The sequence below is a fragment of the Papio anubis genome, chromosome 2, assembly GCF_008728515.1.
Source record: "Papio anubis isolate 15944 chromosome 2, Panubis1.0, whole genome shotgun sequence".
Taxonomy (NCBI): Eukaryota; Metazoa; Chordata; class Mammalia; order Primates; family Cercopithecidae; genus Papio; species Papio anubis.
In genome coordinates, this window is record NC_044977.1 from 105144494 (window position 1) to 105161313 (window position 16820).

A 16820-nucleotide genomic window follows, 5' to 3' on the forward strand; every position below is an offset into this window, starting at 1 on the left:
TGCTATGACTTTAAGATGTTTTATGTAATTGCAATAGTATCCACAAAGAAAAAATCTGTAAGAACACACACAAAAGAAAATCAAAGCACATCACTATAAAAAATCAACAAAACAGGCCGGGCGCGGTGGCTCAAGCCTGTAATCCCAGCACTTTGGGAGGCCGAGACGGGCGATCAGCCAGGTCAGGAGATCGAGACCATCCTGGCTAACACGTGAAACCCCGCTCTATTAAGAAATACAAAACTAGCCGGGCGAGGTGGCGGGCCGTAGTCCCAGCTACCGGGAGGCTGAGGCCGGAGAATGGCGTGAACCCGGAGGCAGAGCTTGCAGTGAGCTGAGATCCGCCACTGCACTCCAGCCTGGGCGACAGATGGTGACTGGCCTCAAAAAAAAAAAAAAAAAAAAAAAAAAAAAAAAAAAAAAAAAAAAAAAAAAAAAAAAAAATCAACAAAACATAAAGGAAGACAGGAAGAAAGGAAAGAAGGGACAAAACTACAAGACATACAGAATACAATGAAGAAAATGACAAAAGTAAGTCCTTCCCTATCTGTAATTACTTTAAGTGCAAATGAATTAAACTCCACATTCTTGGCTAAATGGATTAAAAACAGGATCTAACTGTATGCGGTCTACAAGAGACTCATTTTAGATATAAAGACACATATAGGCTGAAAGTAAAAAGATGGAAAAAGATACTCCATGCAAATGGTAAGCACAAGGGAGGAGTAGCTATACTAATATCAGATGAATAGACTAAAAACAAAACTGTTACAAGAGACAAAGAGGGACATTATATAATATTGAAGGAACAATTCACTAAGGAGATATAACAATTATAAATATGTACACAGCAAACCTTAGAGTTCCTAAATATATGAAGTCAACTTTGAAAGAACTGAAGGGAGAAATAATTAGCAACATGATATCAGTAGGAAACTTAAGTGCCTCACTTTCAATAATGGATAAAACTACCAGATAGAAGAACAATAAGGAAATAGAATTGGAACAACACTATAGACCAACAGACATACGAGAACATTCCACCCAACAACGGCAGAATATATGTTCTTCTCAAGTGCACGTGGAACTCTCTAGGAGAGAAAACATACAAAACAAATCTTAACAAATTCAAGAAGATTGAAATCATACAAAGTATCTTTTCTGATCACAATGGAATGAAACCAGAAATCAACAGCACAAGGAAAATTAGAGAATTTAGCATTTTTTGTAGAGCATGTCAAGTGGTAATAAAGTCCCTCAGTTTTTATCTGGGAATCCTAATTTCTCCTTTATGTTTGAAGGACAGTTTTACCACACATGGTATCCTTGGATGGCAGTTTCTTTCAGCACTTCAAATATATCATCCCACTCCCTTCTGGCCTGCAAAGTTTCTGCTAAGAAATCTGCAGATAGTGTTATAGAAGCTCCTTTGTATGTCACAATTGCTTTTCTCTTGCCACTTTGAAGGTACTCTCTCTTTGACTTTAGGCAGTTTGATTATAATGTGTGTCAGTGTGGTTTTCTGTGGATTTGTCCCAGTTGGAGTTCTTTAAAATTTTTGATTTGTATGTACATTTCATTCTTCATATTTGGGAATTTTTCAGCTATTCTTCAAATAAGCTCTCTGCCCCTTTGTTCCCTTTTTTCTTTCTGGGATTCCCATTATGCTTATGTTGATCTACTTGGCATGTCTCTGGGAGGCCCATTATGCTTATATTGATCTGCTTGGCAAGTCTCATAGGTCCCTAGTCTCTCTTCACTGTATTTATTTATTTTAATCCTCTGACTTGAAGACTTCAAATGACCTGTATTCAAATTTGCTGGTCCTTTCCTCTGCCTGGTCAAGTCTGTTGTTGAACTCCTCTAACAAATTTTTCTGTTCAGTTGTATTTTTCAGCTCCAGAATTTGTTAGGTTCTTTTTTATAGTTTCTGTCTCTTTGTTGAGACTCTCATTTTGTTCATGCATAATTTGTCCAACTTTATTTAGTTGTCTGTCTGTGTTCTTGTTTAGCTCAGTACAAGAACTCTATTGGGTGAAGAATGTTCTCCTTGCTCTTAAAAAAAGGTACAAGGGAGAGTGACGTTAGCGAGATGACAGACGAGGAAGCCACAGGTCTCTTTCTCCCTCACAGACACCTCAAATTAACAAGAGATAGACCAGAATGCTTCTGTGAGGACTCTAAAGTCAGCTGAGAAGCTATAATATGAAGTCCACTGTAAACTAAGAAGGAGTTCCAGGCTGGGGCCGTGGTTCATGCCTGTAATTCCAGCACTTTGGGAGGCCAAGGTGGGCAATTGCCTAAGCCCCAGAGTTTGAGATCAGCCTCGGCAACGTAGTAGGGACTATTTTTAGTCCTTACTAAAAATACTCATTGAGCATCTTTACAATTATTTTTAATTATTGGTCAGGGAGCATGTACATCTGTATTCTTTAGAGTCAGTTTTTGGGAGTTTTATTTTGGTCCCTTGATTGGGTCATGTTCCTCTGTTTCTTTGTATGCCTAGTAAATTTTTTTGTTGGGATTTGGGCGTTTGAAAAAACAACCACCTCTCAGGGTCTCTGTGTACTGGCTTTGGGCAGTGGAATACCTGAAATCAGCCTAGCTAGAGGTTCTAGGACCTCTCAAAACTGTTCTAATCTCTTGATCCCTCTGGTGTCTGACTGTAGAACTGCATTTCTTGAATGCTGCTTGCCTCTGCTTTCAGCAGCTTCTGAACTCTGATGCTGATCCTGTCAGTGCTCTGAGTCAGTGACACAAAAACCAGTTTTTCTGGCACCTTCCAGACAAGCCAAAATGTTGTATGCATAATCCAGTCTTTGTTTCTATCCCAAAGGAGGAGCCCAGCCTTTAGGGTTTCCTCCCCTTTGCTCTTCAGTATGCCATGTAGGGGGTGGGGCCTTGAAAACACTGTGAATGTTCTTACCTTTTTTGCTGGAAATGTATATATATATACACACACACATATACATACATATATATATATATTCAGGAAACCAACTAGTAAATTATGATAAGTACACTGGACAACATCATGTGAAGACGTTATATATATCTATATCTATATATGGGGGGGGGGGGGGGGGGTGTGTGGTGTTGTTGTTGTTGTTGTTGTTGTTTTTAGACAGGGTCTTGCTCTGTAGCCCAGGCTGGATGCAGAGGTGTATGATCATGGTTCACGGTAGCTTTGGCCTCCCTGACTCAAGCAGTCCTACCTCAGCCTCCCCAGGAGCTGGGACTACAGGCATGCACCACTATGCCTGGCTAATTTTGTATTTTTAGTAGGGACGGTGTTTCACTATGTTACCAAGGCTGGTCTCGAACTCTGGCGCTTAGGCAATTGCCCACCTTGGCCTCCCAAAGTGCTGGAATTACAGGCATGAGCCACAGTGCCCAGCCTGGAATGCCTTCTTAGTTTACAGTGGACTTCATATTATAGCTTCTCAGCTGATCTTTAGAGCCCTCACAGAAGCATTCTGGTCTATCTCTTGTTAATTTGAGGTGTCTGTGAGGGGGAAAGAGACCTGTGGCTTCCTCGTCTGTCATCTCGCTAACGTCACTCTCCCTTGTACCTTTTTTTAAGAGCAAGGAGAACATTCTTCACCCAATAGAGTTCTTGTAATACCCTCACTGGCCAGATCAGCCTCATGGATCCACTTCCAACCAGTTACTACAAGGGAGTAGAATTACCATGGTTTGGCTTATGTTAATCAAAATTCATGAACTGGGGTCGGTAAGGGACCTGGCCTCTCCTAAATCCCATCGTCACTTGGTACCTGAACAAAATGTCTTCCATTTGTAAGAAAAAAGCAAGGTAATGGTTTTTGGGAGACAACCATTATACCTATCTTAAAGTGTTCACTTGTTGCTTGTCTCTTTTAGAGCCGAAGAGATTCCTCTGAAAATCTTGGCCCACAATGGCTTGGTTGGAAGACTCATTGGAAAAGAAGGCAGAAATTTGAAGAAAATTGAACATGAAACAGGGACCAAGATAACAATCTCATCGTAAGCCACTTATTCAGATTAATCATGCCCAATAATGGAACACCTGAGCATTTTGATAGGTCCAGTTCATTCACCTACTTTTCCCAAAATGGGAATATAATCATAAGTGATACAATTATCTCCATCATCATTTTTTAAAAAAATACGTAAATACTTACCAGGTAGACATTTTTCACTATGGATGTTATCTAAATCACGAGTAAGATTTGAAATAGGACGGCAGGGGTTCTACACCACAGTGTGTTGTGAGAGAATTGAGTCTTCTCCCTCTTCGCCAAAACTTGTTTGTGATTTTCCTTTTTTTTTTTTTTTTTTTTTTTTGGCATTTTATTTTTCCTGTTGAAAACAAAATTTGTCTTTTCTTCTTACGGGTCAGTTTGCAGGATTTGAGCATATACAACCCGGAAAGAACCATCACTGTGAAGGGCACAGTTGAGGCCTGTGCCAGTGCTGAGATAGAGATTATGAAGAAGCTGCGGGAGGCCTTTGAAAATGATATGCTGGCTGTTAATGTAAGTCCCTAATGCTTTCTTCTCTGCTGGTTTTCACATGTGTTTTCAGGTAGTGCTCAAGGCTCTCTTAAGAATAATTGTCATTCAGCTAATCAGGAAGTGCCTTAGGATAGGTATGCAGAATTTTTCCTGACTTCCTAGGATAAAGGCATTAAAATCATCAGGAAACCAACTAGTAAATTATGATAAGTGCAGGGGACAACATCATGTGAAGACATTAAAATTATAACTTTGAAGACTGACATAAGGAAAAGCTTATGATGTAATGTTCATTAAGAAAAGCAAGAATGACTCTGTGTGGTGGCATGCATCTGTAGTCCCAGCTACTCAAGAGGCTGAGGCAGGAGGAGCACTTGAGTCTTGGGGGTTGAGGCTGCAGTGAGTGGGCATTACGCCTCTGGACTCCAGCCTGGGCAACAGAGTGAGACCCCATCTCTAAATAAATAAATAAGAAAAGCAAGATATAAATGTATGTAACTAAAGTTACAATTATGTAAAATAACATGGATCAGAATGACTGGAAGGCTACATACAAAAATGAAAATAGCTGGCTTGTTAGAAAAGTGGGATTTTTTTCCATGTATGTAGCCTTCTGAACCTTATGTAATATTGTCCTGTTCCTTTTTAAATTTTAAAAACGCGGCCGGGCGCGGTGGCTCAAGCCTGTAATCCCAGCACTTTGGGAGGCCGAGACGGGCGGATCACGAGGTCAGGAGATCGAGACCATCCTGGCTAACATGGTGAAACCCCGTCTCTACTAAAAATACAAAAAACTAGCCGGGCGAGGTGGCGGGCGCCTGTAGTCCCAGCTACTCCGGAGGCTGAGCCAGGAGAATGGCGTAAACCCGGGAGGTGGAGCTTGCAGTGAGCTGAGATCCGGCCACTGCACTACAGCCCGGGCTACAGAGCAAGACTCCGTCTCAAAAAAAAAAAAAAAAAAAAAAAGAAATTTTAAAAACGCATGCTTTAAAGTTAACTTCTGATTTTCCTCCCTTGCTTGCTGATCCGCACTTTTAGATTGTCTGATAAATGTTGTCAACCACTTGAGCCTTTACTGTGTATTTGTAGCAGACTCAATTAGGTTTGTCCTTCCTGTGATTGCTACCTAATTTTTATTCTTAATGGGGAGACGCCGATCTGGCATTCAAAAAAAAAAAATCCTTTAAAATATTTGGCCATCAGCAAAAGTCCAGCTCAGCTCAGAGGAGTAAATTTTTTCACTTTTTAATTAGATTTTTCGGACATATACAGAAGTGAAAAGGATGCTTCAATAAGCCCTCATATACCCATAATCCACCTTTTGCAGTTATCAACTCACCGTCTGTTTTGTTTCCTCTAAATCCTCATCCACATCCACTGTTCATACCTGTTGGATGACCTTGAAGCAAATCTCAGACCTGATAATATTTCCTAGAGAAATAAATGTGGACAAAGCACTCTATAGATTAAGCCCAAGTCCCTCACTGCAGCACTTTCTGCTGTACCCTCTACTGCAGCCCAGAATCTGTCCCCACCTCACCCCGACCCCCACCTTAGCAGCCCACATCACGTGATAATTATGGGGCGTGATGAGAAGAGCTAGAGCAGGAGACTGCAGTGTGGTCTTCACCCCATGTTTGGATATATTTGTGGAAGTATCATCTGACAATCTCATCTTCTTCCTGTGGGTTCTTGACATCTTATGATAAACATCTCTTTCTGTGAACACCTGGAAAAGCTACAGAAGGGTCTGAGTGATTCATACATCTTCACCTGAGCTTACCACTTAGGTTCATTCTTGTCTGTGCCAAAGTCATGCACTGGTAGGTGAATAACAAAATTACCACATCTTATAGACAAAATGAGGTAAAGACGAAGGATATGAGCCCTGCTATTCCAAACGTTCTTTAAAAAAAGGCAAGTTACAGAGTGAATGTAGCCAAAAATAAGAAAATAGAAAATGTTAGGAAATTGCTTCATGTTCAGGGAATGGGTGACCACGTTCCTCTGCCTCTGAAGACCTGTATGGTTAAAACCCCCCCAGCCTGTGTGACCATCCCCATGTAGAAATGTAAAATAAGCAAGCAAGATGATCACAAAGCCAACAACTAAATAGCAGAGAGACAAAGTTGTAAACCATCCCTAAGCTGGATAATGGAGTTTACGTATGTGGGACTTTACATCATGTGAAGGATCTGATCTTTCCATGGATAGAGTTGGAAAACACTGTTAATCCAATTTGTTTTAAACAGTCATTCAACGAATATTTATCGAGTACTTACTATGTACCAGGCACTGAGAACACAACACTAAGTAAGACAGTCTCTGTCTGCAAGGAAATTCTGGACTAAAAGGGGAAGAGGTAACTAAACAAGCTGTTCACATACCATGTAATGAGTGCTGGCATAGGGAAACAGGAGTGCTGGAGAGCACAGACAGGGCATTCGAGCTGAGCTTTGGGATGAAAGAAAGCTTCCTGCATGAAGGGTCATCTCTGCTCAAGTGAAACCTGCAAGTCAGTAGGACTTAGCCAGGTGAGAAAGGAGAAAGGCACTTCCTTGCCTAGGAAATAAATAGCATGTGCAGGGGCTCAGAGGTATTTAGGGAACAGGACTGACCAGGTTGGAGATGAAGGGTTAGCAGGGGTGAGGCTGGCAAGGTGGCTGCCATCCCCAGGAAGAGCCTCATTTTCCATGATAAGATATGTAGACATGCCCAAGGGTGGCAGAGAAGCCTTGAAGGAACACCATGGTCAGGTTGAGATGTGGCACCCACCTCTGATACAGGGTAGGAAGAGCCTGGGCAGAGCTGATTGGGAGACGCTGGTGCCATTCAGACAAGAGAGGGAGGTTGACCCAGGCGTGCGGGCCTCTCTGGTCTCCTCCCTTCATCTTTTTTCTCCATTTCTATTCCCAGCAACAAGCCAATCTGATCCCAGGGTTGAACCTCAGCGCACTTGGCATCTTTTCAACAGGACTGTCCGTGCTATCTCCACCAGCAGGGCCCCGCGGAGCTCCCCCCGCTGCCCCCTACCACCCCTTCGCTGTAAGTAGCTCAGCTTGTGGAGGTTTGCTTATGCGCTGGGCACCTCCAGGCAGCAGCATGACTCTGCTATGTGGAATCAGAACGGAAGCTTTCATTTAAAGGCCATGCTCGAGTAGAGATGAATCCAATGTAGGTTGAACTCAACATTTCTTAGGACTTCTTCCTAATGGGCAACTAACTTAATATTAAACCATCCTCTAAACACATGTTCTTAAATATAGTATGTCACAACTAGCAAAGAAAGAAACTCACAGCAAATTCATCAACTAGAAGCTAATTTATTATAAAAAAAGGACTTGTTAGCTCAAATAAGAACATTTCTTGAGTGTTGGTCATTTGTTAAAGTATATAGGGTACCTGGATGATTCTTAGAGAGATATATATCTACATACATACATGTGCAGCTTCTACCTATGTTTACAAGTCAAATGTATTGTTTATTAATAGGCAATTTTTAAAAGAAAATATTACATACATTGTTTATATCTAAACACTTAGCACAATGCCTGGTATTTAGTAAGTTCTCAATAAGTATTTGTTCACAACAGAAGAAATGTGAATTTTATGAGTGTTTTACTTACTGTTTTCATTCACAAGCATTATTCAAGATTAATGCATTATCAAATTGGGGCTCAGGATGCTTGATAGCTTTTTTTGATTCCTAATTTTTCTCTACACAGACTGCTTATTTTTAAAGCAAACTTTCTTTCCCCCAATGTTTATGCTGTTTAAATGGGAAGAATTGGGTGGGTGAACATTGCCTCAGCCATTCTGTTCTTTTGAGAAGTGCTTTCTGGGGTAGGCTTCCCATTGTGTGAATTCCCAGTCGTTTTTTGGGTTATCAGTGGAGAGACAGGATGAATCCCCTGTGCCATCCTGCCAACAAAATGCAGTCACACACTGACACCCACATCCTCAGTCACATATATGCACACATTCTGCATTCCTGCTTATATATGACTCTTCTGAGTCTTTTTTTTTTTTTTTTTTGAGGTGGAGTCTTGCTCTGCCGCTAGGCTGGAGTGCAATGGCACAATCTTGGCTCACTGCAACCTCCGCCCCAGGTTCAAGTGATTCTTGTGCCTCAGCCTCCCAAGTAGCTGGGATTACAGGCACATACCACCACACCCACCTAATTTTAGTAAAGAAGGGGTTTCACCACGTTGGCCAGGATGGTCTCGATCTCCTGACCTTGTGATCTGTCTGCCTCGGCCTCCCAAAGTGCTGGGATTACAGGTGCCTGGCACCCTGAGTTATTTATAAATCTCTCCATACCACCTCTTTAGTTAAATCCATTTCCCCTTAAACTGAAGGAGGGGACTGACACTGAGCCTTGTGTGTTGAGCAGCCTAAAGATGCAGTACGAGGGATTGTGGCAGCTGTCAGTCACATGGCTGTGCCAAGCAGTAAGAATAGCTTGAGAGTTTCACATCCCCATATTTTTGCTGTCAGATCCGAGAATGGCCCAGTGAGTTACAATTAAGTGGCATTGAGGCACGTATCATTTCTTGGGAGAGAGGCGGTACATACAGCCCCACAGAAGATAATCTCAAACGTTAGGCTACCCTCTCAGTATAGGTAATATAAGTGGGGAGAGAAAAAGAGCATAATAAATTAGACCAATTCTAAAATTGGTAATCTAGGCCAGGCATGATGGCTCACGCCTGTAATCCCAGCACTTTGGGAGGCTGAGGTAGGCAGATCACCTGAGGTCAGGAGTTCAAGACCAACCTAGCCAGCATAGTGAAACGTCTTTACTAAAACTACAAAAGTTAGCCAGGTGTGGTGGTGCATGCCTGTAATCCCAGCTACTTGGGAGGCTGAGGCAAGGAGAATCACTTGAACCCGGGAGGTGGAGGTTGCGGTGAGCTGAGATCATGCCACTGCACTCCAGCCTGGGCGACAGTGTGAGACTTTGTCTCAAAAATAAATAAATAAATAAAATTAAATTGGTAATCTCAAATATAGGAGTGAGCATGCTACAACCTGAGGACCAAATCTAGCTCACCATTTATTTTCATCAATAAAGGTTTTTAGGGGACACAGCCACGGTCGTTTATATACATATTATCTATTCCTGCTTTCCCCCTGTAGTGGCAGAGCTGAGTAGGTGCATACAGATCACATGAGCCACAAAGCCTAAAATATTTATGATTTGCTTCTTTACAGAACTTTACAGAAAAAGTTTGCTGACCCCTGAACTAAATTTAACAAGGAGATAATTTTTCTTTTGATAGCAGAATATTTCTAAACTTGAAAATAGGTTTTGCCAGTTGGAAAGCTTCCTTTGCATCTCAGATTTTTACTAAAATAGTAGAATAACCATTTTGCTAAAATATGTGGTTCCTGTTATTCATAAAATAGGTTTTAAATTAAAAATTGTTAAACTAAAAACAAAACAAAACAAAAACAACCAGGTAATTCGGATCTTGATCCCATGGGTCAATATTAGAGTAGATTCTAATCCAGTTGCCCTGACTGTCTGAGACATGATGGCTTCTGCAGACATCTCCTTCATGCAGCTGCAGAAGTGCAGGTCCAACGGCATGGAGACGGCCCTCACTGCCCACCTGTGCAGGACCTAGGCTATTCCTGGAGCAATACCTGGGAAGTCCACACCACAGGCTTGTAGGCTTCCCTGGTGGGCCCAGGACTCCTGAGAACAGCAGCATAGGGTGGTGGAGACACTTTAAATACTGACAGTGTTGTTTTCCTGTCACATAGGCATTCAGATTTCAAGGAACCAAGATATTTCTTGGTTGCTTTTATATATCACAAAGCTCTAATACTTTTGCTTTTACCATCCAAAGGTCAGGGAGTCTGTGTCCCTCCTTATAACTGGCTCATCCACACCTAGGTTGGTCTCCGAACTCTGGAATTTTTAATACATATGTGTGTATATGAAAACTTTACCACTTTTTTTTTTTTTTTTTTTTTTTTTTTTTTACTGTTTTTCTGGTTATAAAAGTAATATGTGGATAGTATTTAAGAAGCAGGGAGTATGTACTTTTGAATTTTCCAAAAAACAAAAAACAGGCCGGGCGCGGTGGCTCAAGCCTGTAATCCCAGCACTTTGGGAGGCCGAGACGGGTGGATCACGAGGTCAGAAGATCGAGACCATCCTGGCGAACACGGTGAAACCCCGTCTCTACTAAAAAATACAAAAAACTAGCCGGGCGAGATGGCGAGCGCCTGTAGTCCCAGTTACTTGGGAGGCTGAGGCAGGAGAATGGCGCAAACCCGGGAGGCGGAGCTTGCAGTGAGCTGAGATCCGGCCACTGCACTCCAGCCCCGGCGGCAGAGCGAGACTCCGTCTCAAAAAAAAAAAAAAAAAAAAAAAAAAACAAAAAACAAAAAACAAAAAAACAAAAAAACCACATTTCTCTGATCCTAAAAAAAAAAAAAAAAAAGCAGCAAATCATACAGAAATGCAGAAAGTGCAAGTTTTTTCTTAACCTAGATATAAGCAGTGTTTCTGTGTAGGTATGTGCATGTGTGTGTGTGTGTGTATATTTATACGTGATTTATAGTTTTTCCCCCAATTTTTAACTCTGGAATGGAAATCCTTGTGTGTATACATCTTGATTCATTTATCCAATTATTTCCTCAGAATAATTTCCTGGAAATAGAATCAAAGAATGTGTACATTTTCTATGCTGATACATAGTACACAATTTTGATACAAAAAAGGTATATTACTTTTCATTCCCATCAAGAGTGTGTGTAACAGAGCAGGACTTTTTCTTCCACACCAGCACTCCCAATTATTCCTCACAGTCTGATATTTTAAAATATGCGGTTTTTAAAATTATTATTATATGACTGAAAAATTTTGTATTGGCCATTTTTGTTCTCTCTGATAAGTTGCTTTCTGTATTTTTGGCCCCTCAGTCTATTGAGAAGTAATATAACTTAGGTTCTAGAGCAGACTGTGTGCATTTGAATTTCTACACTGTCACTTGCTGTTTTTAACTTTGAGCAAGTGACTTAAGCTCTTCAGATCTGGGAGAAATAATAGTACCTACATTAGGGGATGGTTATGAGGGTAATTAAGTCAGTTAAAACCTACATACAGTAACTGCTATGTAAATCATAGCTGCTATTATCATCATCTTTTTATTTCATCTTTTTCTTAATGATTCATCATAGCTAATTACATATAAAGGCTGCTAACCGCTTGTCATGTTGTAAATATTTTCAACAAATACTCTCTTTGCTTTATTTGTAGTGTCTTATGTCATAAATAATTATATGTTTTATATTTTATATATATGTTCATTTATATATATGTTCATTTATATATAATATATATTATATATATGTTCATTTATAGTGAACAGTATTATATATATTATATATATGTTCATTTATAGTGAACAGTAGTTCATAGTTCAACTTAAAATGCCAACTTTGTCATACACAGAATTCCCACTTAACTATATATGTAGTTCACTATATATATATATATATATATCTCGAATGAACTTCTGTTTGAAGTTAAATGTAAACATTTCCCTTTAGCCTTACTTCTTTCATCCAAATTTCACCCAATACCCCCTCCCTAGAAGTGTAGTAGTTATAAAAAAGTTTTCTCGGCGTATATACAAACATATTATTAAAAAATACAAATGAAATTATGCTGTACACAGGGAATTACAACTTTTGTTTTTACATATTATGGGCATCTTTCCATAGCTAGACCTAGTTTTATTTAATGGCTGCATAATATTCCATTAAATGAGTTTATCATCATTTTTGTAACCAGCACACTAGTTTTACACATTTGGGTTGATTCCAAGTTATTAGTATTACAGACAATGTCAAAATCAGTATCTTTACAGGCATATCTTGAAGATACTGTGGATTCATTTCCAGGCCTCCATAGTAAAGTGAATAACATGATAAAACAAGTTACACTTTTTTTTTTGTTGTTTCCCAGTTCATATAAAAGTTGTGTTTACACTATACTGTGGTCTGTTAAGTGTGGAATAGCATTATGTCTGAGAAGACAACAATATCCATACCTTAATTTAAAAATATTGCTTAAAAACGCAGACACAGAAACACAAAGTGAGCATGTACCGTTGGAGAAATGATACCAATAGACTTGTGTGACATAGGGTTGCCACCAGCCTTCCAGTTTGTAAAAAACACGATTATCTGCAAGGTGCAATAAAGCCAAACACAATACAGTGAGGAGTGCCTCTACATAAATCTTTGCACAAGTGTGTGAGTATGTATATCTGAAAGTAAATTCTCTAAGACTGGAATTATTATTTCAAAGCGTATATGTATTTTAAATATTCACAGATTTCTCTCCACCAGAATTCATGCAGAAAACTTAAAAATTAAGGTAGTAAAATGATTGATATTTTCCTTTTGAGTTTCTGACCTTTGACGTCATGCTAAGGAAAAAAGCCTTCTCCCATCCAAGACTGCAAAAATAAAATATTCTCCCGTATTTTCTTTTTCTTTGTGTAAGAGATTGTGCTATGTTGCCCAGGCTGGAGTACAGTAACTGTTCACATGCACAATTATAGCACGCTACAGCCTTGAATTCCTGGGCTCAAGCAATCCTCCCGCCTCAGCCTCCTCAATAGCTGGGACTACAAGCACTTGCCACCACACCTGGCCCATGTTTTCTTACACTAGTTTTTAGTTGTTGGCTTTGGAGGATTGTGTATGTCTGCAATTCATGGGGAATTTATCTTGACTTATACTGAGATACAGATCTGGCTTTATTTTTTAAGTTTTTAACTTGATTTTGTTCATTTATATTTTCCTATGAAAGTATAAATTTTTTCCACTTAATTTTTCTTTTTATGTGTATTGATATAAAGTGATACAAAACAGACTGTTGCCTTTTAAATATCCAAACTTGTGGTTACTTCTCTCTCCTAATTTCTTTAAAAAAAAAAAATATATATATATATATATATACATGCACACACACACACACACACACATATATATATATTTAGTTAGTTATTGAGATGGAATCTTGCTGTGTCGCCCAGGCTAGAGTGCAGTGGCATGATCTCAGCTCACTGTAACCTCTGCCTCCGAGTTTAAGCAATTCTCCTGCCACAGCCTCCCAGCTGGGATTACAGGTGCCCACCACCACGCTAGGCTCATTTTTGTATTTTTAGTAGAGACGGAGTTTCACCATGTTGCCCAGGCTGGCCTCGAACTCCTGACCTCAGGTGATCCACCTGCCTCAGCCTCCCAAAATGCTGGGATTACAGGCGTGAGCCACTACGCCCGGCCTAAGCTTGCTTTCTTAATAAATACACAACCGTATAGTCCAGTTATTTAGAATTAACTAAACTTTTACTGGTTTCATTGCTCACTGCAGACAGCTTCTTGTGTTCCACACCCTATCAATTTTTTGAGTTATTTATTTGAATTTTTTGTTGTTAAATGTCTGGAGTATTTTCTCAAACAAGTTTTAACAGAAATAGCACGAGTATGATTCCTAAACTTTTTCTGTATCTGAAAATGCCCTTCTTTTTCCTTCACATGTGAATGAATTCTGGGTAGAAATTCTTGGGTCGTAGTTCCTCTATCTGTCTGTCTGTCTATCTATCTATCTATCTATCTAATCTGTATCGATCATCTTTCTAGAGACGGAGTCTCTCTGTCACCCAGGCTAAAGTGCGGTGGTGCAATCTTGGCTCACTGCAACCTCCACCTCCCAGGTTCAAGCGATTCTCATGCCTCAGCCTTCCAAGTAGCTGGGACTACAGGCATGTGCCCCCACACCTGGCTAATTCTTCTATTTTTGGCAGAGATGGGATTTTGCCATTTTAGCCAGGCTGATCTTGAACTCCTGACCTCAAGTGATCTGCCTGTCTTGGCCTCCCAAAGTGCAGGGATTACAGGCGTGAGCCACCACGCCCAGCCCATAGTTACTTTAGAACTCTAATGTTACTTCTAGCACTGTTTCTTTTGTAGATATCTTTTTTCTTCTTCTTCTTCTTCTTTTTCTTTTTTTTTTTTTTAAGAAACAGGGTCCTGCTCTGTCTGTCATCTAGTAGGCTGGAGTGCAGTGGTGTGATCCCAGCTCACTGCAGTCTTGAACTCCTGGGCTGAAGCGATGCTCCTGCCTCAGCTTCTTGAGTAGCTGGGACTACAGGTGCACAACACCACGCCTGTCCTTTTTTTTTGCCCCCTGGTGTCTATAAGTTTTTTTGCTTTTTGTAATAATTTGCCTGTACCCTTGGAATTCAGGAATCTGAATCTGAGTGCTTTGATCTAAAGATCCGTGTTTTTCTTTGGCTCAGGAGAATGTTTTCCTTCCGTAATTAATTTTAGTGTTGCTTCTCTGCCATCCACTTTATTTTCTCCTTATGGAGTTCCCACTCCAGAAGAGGAGAGTTATAGCAAACCTCACTCTACTCTTTGTGTCTGTCCACTTCCCACTCTTTGTCTTGGTTTTGTGTGGTTTAACAGTCCCGTGCACTGATGGGCTTTTCAGCAGTGTCTTCCCTACTATTTACACGTCCTCTACTGAGTTTTTACTTAACCATGTTTTTCATATCCAGGGTCACTCTGGTTCTCTGATTGTTCATTTCTCATAGCAGTCTATATACAAATCATTGAGGCACTGTCCTCTTGAATCTCACTAGGAGATCAAATCACAATTTTGTAAAAAGCTCTCCCTTCTCCCTCCATTCACTCACTGGGATCATTCGCTTGTCTTGTGCAGCTGGGCTCCTCTCCTTCATGCTGCTGATTCTTTATATATGTCTAATGGATTTTAATTGTCCATTTATATATTTAAATGCACTCAACAGCATAATTACAATCCTAAGGGGAGTTTTTTCTTAGCATGCTCCCCAGACCCCACCTGAACCAGTGAGTTTAGAATGTCCCAGGGGAGCTCAGCAGTGAGTGCAGTGGTTTAGATCTTGGGCTGCAGAGGCAGACACAGAGATCTGTGTTAACATCTTGGCTCTACCTCTTGCTGGCTCACCATTTCCTAGCTCCCTCCAGCTTCTAAGGTTGTCCCGTGAGAACACACAGAGCAGGACAGGCAGCTCCACTTAAGGAGACACTTTGACAAGCTGGCATAGAGCAGTGCACCATCTGCATCTTAGAAAGCTATGTCACAACACTGAACCCTCTGGCCAAGTCGTCGCCCCTTCCTAAGGCCCATGTCCCTGGTGCCCAGAGGGAGCACCTGCCAGCTTTGCAGTCTGGTATCACTCTGTTATCACACTAAAACTATTTAAATATTTGAACATAATTCATATATATGCTTTAAAATGCTAGCAAACTGAATTCAACAGTACATTAGAAAGACCATTCGTCATGACCAAGTGGGATTTATCCCTGGGATGCAAGGATGGTTTGACATATGCAAATCAAATCAATGTAATATATCATATCAACAGCAAAATTAGTAGAAGAAAAGAAGTAATAAAGATCAGGGTGGAAATAAGTGAAATTGGAATGAAAAATACAATACAAAAGATCAATGAAACATAATTCCTATGCCTGGTCCTTGCCCTCTGCACTCTCGCCTTTCCCACCCTCCACTCTTCTCATCCCCTGATTTCTTCATGCTTCAGAATATCACCTAAATTGTGTATCAGATGGTCACACATTGCAGCTTGAACCCTGCAGTTCTCCCAGGAAAAGGAGGCTCTGCTGTTTATAATTCCCTTTTCTAATTTTCACAAGTGTGTTTGATATATACTCCTGTACCTACCCCCGAGAAGAGTCAAACTCAGAGAAAAGGCAGACACCAGTGTTCCTGAAGTTGAGAGTTTGAAACAAGCCTGTGGATAATAATTACCCACCTCCCTCTGCCTCTCAGTTAGTGGGTGGGGGGCCAGGGGGTGAGGACGCACCTGGCAGGAGTGCCTTCACCACCACACCTCCTTTCCCCCTCCCCAAAATGCTTTTGAAACACTCAAAAATAAAGTAGCTCCTCCCTCATAAAATAGGTGAGACTCTTGAACCGGGACAGTGAGTCTAACGGCCACATCAGGGTCAGGGTTCCCTACCAACCTCCCTATCCCTCGGGGCCTTGAACCAGATGACAGATGACTACAGCCTGCTTTCCCATTAAAATGGTTATTTGAGTCATTGCCAAGTTACTTTTTCTGACCATTATAAATAAGCAAGATTTGAAAACCCCCTTCCATTTGAGGCTATAGACATCACCTAATAGAAAGTATGGGAATGGGGCCGGATATGGTGACTCACTCCTGTAATCCCAGCACTTTGGGAGGCCGAGGCAGATGGATTATTTGAAGTCAGGAGTTCAAGATC

At 40.7% G+C, this 16820-nt stretch overlaps 1 protein-coding gene across 2 annotated transcripts in view; it reads left to right on the forward strand.

The window, feature by feature from the left end:
• Nucleotides 1-16820, forward strand: part of IGF2BP2 (insulin like growth factor 2 mRNA binding protein 2) — a 196584-nt gene that overhangs the window by 160834 nt on the left and 18930 nt on the right. The window contains exons 8-10 of one of the 2 annotated variants that reach the window (XM_003894711.5): nucleotides 3883-4005; nucleotides 4382-4517; nucleotides 7413-7541. In XM_003894711.5, coding sequence (XP_003894760.1) covers nucleotides 3883-4005; nucleotides 4382-4517; nucleotides 7413-7541 — 388 coding nt within the window. The remainder of the gene's footprint in view (nucleotides 1-3882; nucleotides 4006-4381; nucleotides 4518-7412; nucleotides 7542-16820) is intronic. The other variant, XM_003894712.5, reaches the window with a different exon arrangement.